The sequence below is a fragment of the Lemur catta genome, chromosome 5 (assembly GCF_020740605.2).
Source record: "Lemur catta isolate mLemCat1 chromosome 5, mLemCat1.pri, whole genome shotgun sequence".
NCBI lineage: Eukaryota > Metazoa > Chordata > Mammalia > Primates > Lemuridae > Lemur > Lemur catta.
In genome coordinates this window covers 56757391-56770201 of record NC_059132.1, presented here as the reverse complement: position 1 = coordinate 56770201, position 12811 = coordinate 56757391, and the positions used below count along the sequence as shown (strand labels likewise).

The 12811-nt window shown below is 37.3% G+C and overlaps 1 protein-coding gene across 6 annotated transcripts in view; it reads right to left on the bottom strand.

Moving 5' to 3' along the window:
• Positions 1-12764, bottom strand: part of KDM1B (lysine demethylase 1B) — a 50586-nt gene extending 37822 nt beyond the window's left edge. Inside the window, exons 1-7 of one of the 6 annotated variants that reach the window (XM_045551856.1) lie at positions 12576-12764; positions 12232-12275; positions 8909-9007; positions 7961-8088; positions 6761-6850; positions 5018-5129; positions 2272-2388 (exon numbers count right to left, since the gene is read on the bottom strand). In XM_045551856.1, the coding sequence (XP_045407812.1) occupies positions 2272-2388; positions 5018-5129; positions 6761-6850; positions 7961-8088; positions 8909-8995 (534 nt within the window). In that variant the 5' untranslated portion in view covers positions 8996-9007; positions 12232-12275; positions 12576-12764. Of the gene's footprint in view, positions 1-2271; positions 2389-5017; positions 5130-6760; positions 6851-7960; positions 8089-8908; positions 9008-11933; positions 12357-12575 lie in introns of those variants that run through there. The other 5 variants (XM_045551857.1, XM_045551862.1, XM_045551861.1 and 2 more) reach the window with 5 other exon arrangements.
• Between the last annotated feature and the right edge of the window lie 47 nt (positions 12765-12811).

Sequence of the window (12811 nt, the reverse complement as noted above, 5' to 3'; positions counted from 1 at the left end):
TCACTAAAATTTTATTCATAATAGCAAAAAATTTAAAACAACACAAGCATCCTTCAATAGAAGGATGGTTAAACAAATTGTGGTATATACATACAATGGAATATTCAGCAATAAAATGAAAATACTGATGCATATAACAACATGAATGAATCCCAAAAACAATTTTACTCAGTGAAAGAAACCAATTACTAAAGAGTTTACATTGGCTAATTCCATTTTTATGAAGTGGAAGAGCAGGCAAAACTAATTTATGGGGATAGAAATCAGAAAAGCAGTTGTCTCTTACGGGAGCGAATAACTGGAATTTTTTACGGTGATAGAAACATTCTATATCTTGGTTGGCACACAGGCTACCCATTATAGATATTTCCCCAAACTCAATGAAACTCATTTAAGATCTGTGCATGTAATTATAATATGTAATCATATCACAATAACAAAAATATGCAATTTAAAAATCTGTTATGCAGGTTAGTTTTTGATATAGTGATCGCTCTGAGCTATAGATCGATCTTTAAACCTTTAAAAAGTAGTTTGGATATTCATATAAATAACCTTTAAAAAGTGCCTATCATAAAGATGTAATCAAATGTATTTTTAAAAGTTCTAGTAGGATTAATGACTTGTAAAGAATGGTAACCTATGAAAGCAGTTAAGGAGGACTTTCATTTATTATTTGTGTATTATGTGTGTATATATTTATACATACATTCAATATACTTTTTTTAAATCCTGAGATTATATTCATGTAATATTTAAAACAAAAAAAGAATCTAACTCCTTAATGTTCATACCCTTTTTTTCATCATTTCACTTTATAAAATCTTCTAAATTTTTTTTACAATATTATGCATTGCTTTAATACTGCTTGTATTTTAAATCCCAAGCTTTAGGGAATATACAGGTTGAGTTTCCCTTATCCAAAATGCTTGGTACTAGCAGTGTTTTTAGATTTCAGATTTTGGAATATTTACAATATTCTTATCAGTTGAACATCCCTATTCTGAAAATGTGGAATGCTCCAATGAGCATATCCTTTGCACATCATGTTGGCACTCAAAAAGTTTCTGATTTTGGAGCATTTCAGACTTTTGTATCAGTCAACCTATACTACAAACCATGGAATTGTATACTTTTTATTTATTTATTCTGAGACAGAGTCTTGCTCTGTTGCCCTGGGTAGAACACAGTGGCATCATCGTAGCTCACTGCAACCTCAAACTCAAGGGCTCAAGCGATCCTCTTGCCTCAGCCTCCCGACTAGCTGGGACTACAGGCGCACACTATGATGCCTGGCTAATTTTTGTATTTTTAGTAGAGATGGGGTGTTGCTCTTGTTGGTCTTGAATTTCTGAGCTCAAGCAATCCTCCTGCCTCAGCCTCCCAGAGTACTAGATTACAGGCCTGAGTCACTGTAATTCAGGCAACTGGCCTGAATTGTATCCTTTAAAAGGGTTAATTTTATGGTATGTGAATTATATCTCAATGTTTAAAAACAAAGTATTTTGCTCCTGGAGACTACAATGATTCCTAATATTCTGTAATGTACTGTAGGTATGAACAACATTTGTATAGACTAATACCCCTAACACACTAAAACAATTACATTTTTAAACATTAAGTAATTGCCAGATTTCAAAAAAGGCACAGTAAACCAACCATAGCTGAGTCCTAACTGCCAAACATATCTATTCATCCCTTGTTCCTTACTACCAGGATCCTGGTTTTGTTTGGTTTTGCACCATGTTCAGTTATAAAATATTTTCTTGCTTTGTTCTCGTTGTAATTAAGAGTAGCTGCATGATTCTGTTCTGACCAAGGAGATATAAGTAGAAATGTACTGCTGGAACTTGCAGAAGAGCTCCTGTGTCCCGAATAAAAATGGGATGGACTCAGCTAGCACCCTTCTTGCCCTTTGCCCTTCCCTTCTTTTCTGCTTAGAATTTGGACACAATGGCTGGTGGTGCAGCAACCACCTCACAGCCATAAGGATGGAAGATAAAAGAAAGGTGGCTGGACTGGAAACTAGAAGGAGACTTCCTTGGGCAACTAACTCAGTTCTGGACAGCCTAATTCCAAATTGCTTGTAATGACAGAAAGTAAAATCCTTAATTGATTAAGCCATTATAGATGAGATTCTATTACATGCACACCACTACACCCCTGTAACAGTGATTAATACAATAAATGAAAAACATACACCATTCCTATTTACTGACAACTACATTAATGTGTCAATTACTTCAAAGGGAAAACCAAGAGAGATCATACCTTAACAGTAGTATTTGGTTTCATACCGCATCGGTAAGTCCTTGCTATCTGTGGAGTAAGCTGGATTTCCTTGGTAAGCTGCCTCCATTTTCTACACTCAGGTTTTGTACATTGCACCTAGATGGGAAATAATAAATCAAGATCAACAAGTTGGCTAATCATCAGTTACCATTTCTATCCTCCACCACTTTGTCAACTTCTCCAACCTTTTAGCAATCCTATTTTTTTCTCCCCCTTGCATCACCACCACCCATAAAATCCACCTTTACTCCATTAGGGTAATTTCTGATTCAATACTAGCTCAGTGCAAAGGGGCTCTGAGTGTGGTTGTCAGAAAGATTTTTCCCGCCATAACCTAAAGAAATAATCAGAGTTAAATTTAGTTTGTTAGTCAAAAAGTATGCACACTAAATGCAATGTGGTATGCTCAGTTGGATCCTGGAATAGTAAAAGAACATTAGTGAGAAAATGGATGGAATCCAAATAAAGTCTATAATGTAGTACTGTGCCAATTTTAATTTCTTAATTTGACAAATAATCATGGTATGTAAGATGATAATATTAGGGGAAACTGGGTGAAGAATCTATGGAAACTTTCTGTAATATCTTAGCAACTTTCTGTAAATTTAAAATTATCCCAAAATAAAAAGTTTATTTTTAAAAAGTGTGCAGATATATTCACATGCAAAAGAATGAAGTTAGACCCCCTATATAATTTTTGTGTATGTGTAAAGACATATACACATGTGTGAAGAGACATATACAAAAATTAACTCAAATACCCAAAAGTCAGCACTAAAACGCTAAAACTCTTAGAAGAAAAACAAGGGGTAAATCTTTATGACCTTGGATTTGGAAATGGATTCTTAGCTACAACACCAAAAGCACAAGGAACAAAAGAAAAAAAAATGGATAAATTCAACTTCATCAAAATTAAAAATTTTGTACACCAAAGGACACTACCAAAGTAAAAAGACAACCTATAGGAGAAAACATTTGCAAATCACAGATCTAATAAGGGTTTAGTATCCAAAGTATATTTAAAAATTCTTACAACTCAACAACAGAAAGATAAACTGAATTTAAAAACGGGCATAGGATGTAAACAGACATTTCTCCAATGATATACACATGAACAACATTTCTACAACGATATACAAATGAATAACACAAAAAGTGTTGTTGGATATTAGGGACATGCAAATTAAAACCAAATGAGATAACACTTTAAACCCAACAGAATGGCTAGCATCAAAAAATAAAAAAGAGTTGGCAAGGATGTGGAGAAAACTAAACCCTCATACCCTAGAGAAAGAACGAAAAATGGTGCAGCATCTAACAAAAAGAGTTTGGAGGCCTCTCAAATAGTTAAACACAGAATTACCACAAGATCCAGCAATTCCGTTTCTAGGTATATTACCAAAAGAATTGCAAACAGTTACTTCAAATATTTGTATATGAATGTTCACAGCAGCACTATTCACAATAACCAAAAGGCTGAAATGACCCAAATGTTAATCAGCAGATGACTGGGCAAACTGTGACATATCCACCCAATGGAATATTAATCACCCATAAAAAAGAATGAAATACTGACACATGCTATGATGTAGATGAACCACAAAAACATAATGCTAAGTAAAAACAGCCAGACATGAAAGGTCACCTAATGCATGATTCCATTCATATGAAACATCCAAAATAGGTAAATCCATGAGGAAGATTAGCATTACTAGTACCAGGGACTGGAGAGAGGGATAATTAAGGCTTCTCTGTAGGTGATGAAAATACTTTGGAATTAGATAGAGGTAGTGATTGCACAACACAGTAAATATACTAAGTGCCACTGAATTGTACACTTTAAAATGGTTAATTTGGCCAGGCGCAGTGGCTCATGCCTATAATGCTAGCATTCTGGGAGGCCAAGGCAGGAGGACTGCTTGAGGTCAGGAGTTCGAGACCAGCCTGAGGCAAGAGCAAGAGCAGGACCCCGTATCTACTACAAATAGAAAAAATTAGCTGGGCATCGTGGTGTGCGCCTGTGGTCCCAGCTATGTGGGAGGCTGAGGCAGGAGGATCGCTTGAGCCCAGGAGTTTGAGGTTGTTGTGAGCTAGGCTGACACCATGGCACTCTAACCTGAGCAACAGAGAGAGAGACTGTCTTGAAAAATAAATAAATAAAATGGTTAATTTTATGTTATATGAATTTCACGTCAATGAAAAAAATTTTTAAGTGTGCACAGAGAAGCTCAGAATTACTTATAATATTCAAAATATTAGCACATTATTTATTAAATGGTGGTATATTTATACGATATATACAATCATAAAAATTCTTTTTAAACAATGGCTAAATGAAAAAAGAATATAAAGTCTAATTAAGAAAACTAAAAGTCAGAAAAATTATATCTGAAGTCTGATTTTAAATCTAATTAGGATTTGTCTATAAATCATGAAATTGCATTTAAACAAACAAAACTATGTACAGAAAAAAAGACTATAAAGTTATATATCAAGCTCAGCAATGGCTATCACTGGATGGTATGACGACTTTAGCTTCCTCTTTTAGACTATGCTGAATTATCTAAGCTTTCCACAAAAAAAAAAAAAAAACTTTTTTGTTTTAATAGTCATAGAAAGAACAAACGTAATAAAAGAAGGATTTCCTAAATATCAATATTTTCATCCATTCCTCTTACATTTAGCTCCACAAATGCTTTACAGAACAAGAGAGCATCATTCTTACCCAGTAGGGGAGTTGCTGATCTGCCATGAAAGCTTTGGGACTAGGTTCAGTTTTGCCATTGCTAGTCCATATTTTTTTCCATGTAGTATATTTGTCATATCCATCCTTATGGCTGAAAAACAAAAAATATATATATCAAGTTATCTGTAAGTAATCAGGTTTTCAAAATAGGAGGTAGGTTAGTAAATCTCAGGTAAAGGACTTATCTAGCCTTGTATATAAGGAACGGAGAAGTTATCATGGCCCCTAAAACCAGGCTGTCAGAAGGGTGCATTCTTGTCAGTTTTAATATCTAAAACTAATGAGGGCATAGGACTATTTTAAAAAGAAATTTCATATATATATATATATATATATATATATATATATTTTTTTTTTTTTTTTGGCCCCATGCCTGTAATCCCAGCACTTTGGCAGGCAGAGGCGGGAGGATCGCTTGAGGTCCCAAGTTTGAGACCAGCCTGGGCAACGTCCAGAGACCCCGCCTCTAAAAAAATAAATAAATAAAAACCTATATGCTGTGTACAACAAATCTACTAAAAATACAAAAGTACTCAGAAAGATTAAAAGTAAAGAAATGGAGAATGTTATCATGTTAACACTAATAAAAAGATAATTGAAACAGCCATATTAATTTGAACAAGGATTGTTATCAGGGCTAACAAGACAAGGGATATTACATATAGAGGTCAGTTTTCAGAGAAGCCATAACAATGACAGATGTAAAATGTACTAACAATAGAGATTAAAAATACATGAGGCAAAAATTTATAGAACTGAAAGGAAAAAAGACAAATATGCATTATAATTGAAGACTTCAAGAGACAATTATAATTGCAGACTTTAAGACACCTCTCCTAGTAATTGAAAGATCATGTAGGAATAAAATCAGAAGGATATATATGACTTAAACTGTACTATCAATCAACTTGATCTATCTGGTATTTATAGATCATTCCATCTGACAATGGTAGAATACATATTTTTCTCCACTGCACGTGAGACATTCACCAAGACACAGGGCACTATGGGCCATAAAGCAAACCTTGACAAACTTACAATACAGAAATCATACAAAGTACATTCTCAAACCATTACAGAATTAAACCAGAAATCAATAATAGAAAACTTATTGGAGATGTCCCAAATATTTGGAAATTAAAAATTTACTTCTAAATAACCTATGGGTCAAAGAGGAAGACTCAATGGAAATTAGTATTTTAAACATAATGAAAATAACAGTTATCAAAATTTGTGGAATATAGTTAAATTAGAGGGAAATTTGTAGCATTTAAATGCATGTACTGGAAAAGAAGATCTAAAATCAGTAATTTAAGCTTCCAACTTAAGAAACTAGAGAAAAAACAAAATTAAACCTAAAGCAAGCAGAGATAATAAAAATTAGAGCATAAATCAATGAAACTGAAAACAATAAAACAGAATCAACAGCTCCTAGACTTTCCAGCATCTATCACTGACTAGTGGTGAGACTTTAGTTTCCTCTTTTATACTACGTTGAATTACCTGGATTTTAGACTTGCAGACTAAGAAAAACAACTGTCTTGTGGCAGATATTTTTTGAGTCCTGAGTGTGCACACACGCAAAACTACAGCAAAGTTCTGGTCAAAATTATAGTCATGGCTGAAACAGTCAAATAATTTCAGTAAGCCTAGGGACTTAAGCATCTGACTACCTCGAATACCCCATTCTCCACAGAAACCTCAAACAATTAGTAAACATACCTTCTGTAGTAATGGTCAAAGCATTCGTTACAGAAATGTTCCCCACAAGAAAGGTGATACCATCGGGATGTGTAGCCATTTTTGGCGCATCTGAAAATAGTGAAAACATGTAGCTTTGGTAGTGAATAAAGATTTCTTCTCTCTTCTTAAAAAACATTTAGCAAGCACCTCCTATGCACCCATTTTGCATTATCTCCACCTAGACTCCTAACAGCCACAAGCTAAGAACAGGGGATAATTTAAAAAAAAAAAAAAAAAACAGGAGAAACTGGAATGGATGACTGACAGATAATAATACATGGCAAGGATACAAGGACTTAAACCAGTGGTACCTAACCTAGCTGGCTGCCAGGGGCTTAGGAGTCTTAACAAGCAAGACTCCTTGGAGCAACGATAGGGTTTTATGACACAAAACAACAGATGCCACCGCACTTGCTGCAAGCTCCATGTGTGTGAAGGAGAGAAGTGAAGTCTCTAGTAATAATATCTGGCCCAGTATTGATAGAGAAGGAATCTGGCCACCTGTAATCTAAACATCAAGCAGGCAATCTGACAAACATAACCTGTCAAAGAGCTGATAATATAGCAAGAGAATGAAAAATCATGCCAGTGTATACATGACCACTACCACATCTTCATGTTTAAAAAAAAACAGAATTTGTTTTCCAGGTTTTATTGACTCTTAAGCCTTAATTGAAGATTTTTCTCTGGGAGAAAAAAAAAAGTCATACCTGTGTCACCCCAATAAAAATGGCAAGACTGTAGTTAGCTACACAGTGTCTATGAGACCTCTATGTGTATGTGGGAAGAGAAGGTATGTTTCATGAGGGAGAAAACACAGTGAAAAGTAAACACATGCTGGTCTCTACAGGGAGCTAATGGGTTCTTTCTACTGTCTCATCACTCCACACCATCCCACCCTCAACCTCCAGGAGAGGTACAGCTATGGCTGGCAGGATGTGAGGACACTGTACTGCAAAGTTGATATGGGTACAGTCTCTCCCAGTGGGCGAAGTGTAACAGGGGGAGGGTGTCAAGGAGGGTGTGGTGTGTACAGAATGTCTGGGCAATGTCTCTATTATTAGATGACTTACAGAATGTATATCTATCTTTAGGAAAACTATCTTCAAGGATGATGTTCCCACAAGGAATGTTCTCACGGGCAGAAACACGATGCCAAGACACACCATCTAAACAGACCTTTCAGAAGCACTTGCAAAGCACACAGGACATGTTGCTGTACAGCCTGCCTTTTCACATTTCCTGTACTTCTTCTCTGACCCGCAATCCTCATCCTCATCTGTTGTCTCTGTTGCTTTCTTCTTTGCCTGAGGGGGAACCAACCGAGGTTAAAAGTTCACCGAAATGACCAGGGTTGAAGGTGGCAGAAGGTTCACTACTGAAATCACATCCACGTGAGAAGTACTAAATGTGAAGGTCAAGAACATCCTGGCAGTAGGTCAGGGGTGGACAATACAGCAATATCCTTGCAACTGCTCTGTGCAAGTAATTCATTAACTTGGCTAAAGATATAGAACTAGCATTTTAATGATAGGTATCTGAGTAGAGAACTCAAATTCAGGTGAGCCATTCTTAGGAAAAAGTGACAGTCAAAATAAACAAAAGCCATTCTCAAATTAAAAATTTTTTTCTTTACTTAGAAAAGTTATATGCTCAGTATTGTTGATAACAAACTAGAAAAATTCTACAGAATTACTCTATCCTTCCATTTTTTCTTTTAAAAAACAAATAAAAGCCCTACCAAAAAAGCCCTCCAATACAAAAAAGCAATCCTCCAATGACACCCAACCAACTAGAAGCTGAGGTCCAAATTCCTATGAATGATATGCACGATCTGGCCCCAGCCTCATGTTCTGGAAGCAACCACACAACTGCAATTCTCTGAACACCTCATGCTGAGTCACATGCTATGCCTTTATACTTGCAGTTCGCTTTGCCAGATACACTATTTTCTCCATTCTATCACTTTATCACATTGCATTATGACTGTATTGTGAATTTTTCCACTAGATTGTGAGCAACTTGAGCACTGGAGTTGTATCTTTTCAACTTTTATTCTCTGGTCCCAATCAAAATAATTCTGTGTGTTCAAAGAAAAGGTACACTGAATGAACAAATGAGTAATACCTGCCTACCGGAGCTCCTCAAAGGAAGGCTATCTAGAGAATGATCAAAAGGTGCTTTTTTCTTTGTCCTCCCCCGTGGGGTTGCCATTGTTTTAGAAATCTGCCATAAAAAAAAAAAATTAAACCATAAATATTAGCATCTGCTAATGTTTTCACCAGCCTGGAACAAAGTTATTATGCAGTTTAGTAGCTAGGAGTGTATGCTCTATAGCTAGACTGCCTGAGTATTAAGCCATCATCTTCAAATTACTTAACCTCTCTAAGTCTCAGTGTTCTCATATATAAAATGGGCACAGTAAGAGTATACTTAACATTGGTAATAAGATTAAACAAGATAACCTATTTAAAGCACCAGGACTGGAATATTATAAGTACTCAATAAATATTAACCATTAGTAGTATGTACATTTAAAAATATAAAAATGAGAAAAATACCACACATGAATGATCAATAAATTACACTAGTGTTTGGAAAATCCAATGAAGAAAACCACCTAGTTTTTGTCTGTTCCTCTCCATCTGTATCTTCTTAGCAGTTCCTGCATTTTGATCTCTCAGTATACTTTAAAAAGAACTCATTCATTCCTTCCTTAAAACTCAACATATAAATATCAGGCACACTTTCTAATCACTACTGGATATAGGAATCTGAATTAGGTAGAAGCACTGGTATCTCCTACTGGAAAAATTTTAGGAGTTCTGAAACTAGTCCAGTAACAAGAATCAAAGTCTGTAAGAGAAATAACACACAGCAACCATGAAAGATAAGAGCTGCTAGAATTTGTTTCAATTAAATAAGGAATGAAAAATGCTTAGCATAAGTTCATACTCAACAATCTATAAAATCTATAACTATCATTTATCTCCTCCCCTTATCCATCATATTTAGTACTTACACAAACAAAACGATAGTTGAAAAATAGGACATACCTAGATAAAGAATTTGAAAGTGGAAAATTGGTACCATAAAACACAAATTCCACATATATAATCTTAATCTTGTAGAAGATCTTTGAGGAGCTTGTAATGTGATTGTTTCATATTTGTGAGTTGTATTAACATTCATAATAATATTTTTCATAGATTATTAATATCATGTAGAAAAACTCATTTTGCCATCTACATTGACTTTGAAAATCTTGACATCAATGTTATGGATGATCTTCCTTTGACTTAGTCTTCACTTTCTCAGAACCAATAAATATTACATTGGCTGTGAACATATAAACCCTACATATTCTGAAATGTATTATACTTCTTTAAGCATTAAATTGCCACTTAGTTCTACAGCATCCATTATACTGTTGAATAAAGCACTAATAATGTTAAAAGTACTATCTACCTGTAATTGTTATACTCAAAGGCGGCTTTCTGGATCCCATTCATATTTTCAAAAGGCTGTCCAATCTAATGAATCTCTTCATATACATATGTAAATATGAACTCTCATATAAATACATAAATCTCACTTATGTATAAAACATATCCCACGTTATTCATAAAATGAACCACAAATATAGTATATGTAAATATACATAGTATTTGTCAATGTATAATATATGTAAGTATTGTAGTAAAAAATATTTGAAATCCAATGTGGGGTTAGAAATGTAAATTGAATCAGCCCAGGTTCATACAACATTGGACCCTGTCACGTAGGAAAGCATACATTCTCAAAAGAAAGCATAGTTTCCAGAAGTTTAAGAATTTTAATCTAATTTTATACTGGAAAATATATACTTAATTCAATAAGAATATAATTCAAGTAATGTTTAAAGATAATATAAAAACATTAGCTACAAAAGCCATTATTAAATCTGATTGAATGGGGGTTTTTTGTTTCTTTTTTACTGGGCTCTGACTGAAGGTTTTTAAGGTAGCACATTTTCACCTTTAGTTATACAACTGAGGGTTATGTGCCTCTCTCCTTTTTGGCACTTAATGTAATTTCTCTATTTCCAGTTCCTGGGTCCTTGAGTCTTAAAATGAAGGAAAAAAATTTAAGTGGGAAGAACTAAACTTACTGTGCTTTGAAACAAACTTAGAAATACTGACCAAAATGACATTAAAACAAACCAGTACACTAAAAGTGTTTTCCCACCTGATTTTTCAAATTAATAAACACACCTAAATATAACCAATTTGTTTCATGTTCAATATTATTAGCAAATTTATTCCTCATTTCAAATTTGGCTTTAGTTTTCTTTTAATGTAATAAAATAAAGAAAAAATGGGTTTTGGTATATATAAATGGATATATCAATATGTAGATTTCTATTTTAATAATTCCCAGGTTTTCATGAAGCAGCTTATTCAGAAAGATTTTCTTAAAACATACTCGCAGAATTCATACAAATATGAATCAAATCGACTTCAGGTTACAATAAAAATTAGTGGAGTCAGTATAATTTCTAAAGTAGGACAAACTACTAGAAACTTCTTCTGACACAACTGAAACAGGAATGTCCCTTTGGAACACTTAACATAAGCCAGGACTAGCAGCACCTTATTACTGCCACACTATAATCAAATTTTCAGAAATATGGATCCAGTACAATAATTCAATGTTGAATTATTCAATATTAAATATGAAGTTCAATAATTTAATATTGAATCCCCAATTGCCTGGATGTCTTTTGTTGACTACTTTCTCTGCCTGGAAGACAATTAATTATTGATGGTAATTTTCTCATGTACCTCCTGAAGAAACCTTCCCTCCCACTCGCCTTTCTGCCACTAAAATAGATTTAAAGACACAAAACAAAACTGGCCAAAGCCTTGAGTCCCACGCATGTATGTGGAGTGGGGGATCCCCCCAACTCGAGGGGTCTCTGCAGTCCTGCAAGCTCACCCAGGGGAAGACTGGGCCTGTATCTGGCTGCGTTCCAGACCACTGAACCCCAACTTTCTATAGCCGGGCCTGCCTGCCTCTTCCTTCCTCTTTCACCTGCCAGCGGCCAGACTGTTGACTAACTGCTTCCCTCATCGGGCCACCCCCTCCAGGTCTCCAATCCCGGAGGAGTTACCTCAGCAACCTGGCAATGCTAATCAAGTCCCAAAGCGCGGTGGCGATGCCGGAGTATTACCACACCTGCAAGGCTCTGCGGGCTCCTCGCCGCACCCTACCGGCTGGAAGAACATGCGAGGGAGTTCCTACTCCCAGACCGCGGGGTTCCCCGGGCAGGCACCCGCCCGAGGAACAGGGCTCTGACAGCCCCAGGAGGGAGCCCCAGCGCTCACGGAGCCAGCTGCAGCCGCCTCGCTTTCCGAAAAGCTTTCTCGTGTCTTCTCCGAAGTCAGAGAAGCAACAGCCCCGGGGCTCACCTCAGCGCTGAAGGGGCGCAAGGAGTCTCGGGGAAAAGGCAGCGCTGTAAAGGAAGCATTGTAGGGTGGTTAGGAGACTCCCAACACCGCGACCAATGGGTCACCCTGTCGCCCCAACCGGGAATTCCCCCGTCCTCAGGCAGGGATCCCCACCCCGCACCCTCTTCCAAGCCGGGGCAAGATGGATCAGCCCCTGGGGCACTCGCCCACCTCCCACCCGGTCGAGGGACGCCGCACAGGGGGAGAAGGAGGGCTCGCACCCCAGCCCAGCTGCTTTGTGCAGCGCTGTCACCCGAAATCCGCCACCGCCCCCACGCCCGCCCCCGGAGTCGCTAGCCCTCCACCTCCGAGCGCCGGCGGGGCGGAGCGCGGCGCCCGGGACTGCAGGCGCCTCTCCGGAGCCGCGCGCCGCGCGCCGCGCGCACAGGACGGCAGGATCCGCTCAGCGAGCCGCAGCCCCTGCTCGGGCGCCGCCGCCGCCGCCGCCGCCGCCGCCGCTTCCGCCCCTGTCACGGCGTGACCCGGGGTGGGAGGAGCCGGCGAGCCCAGGGAGGAGCAGGGGCCCCGCCTTCGCTTTAGC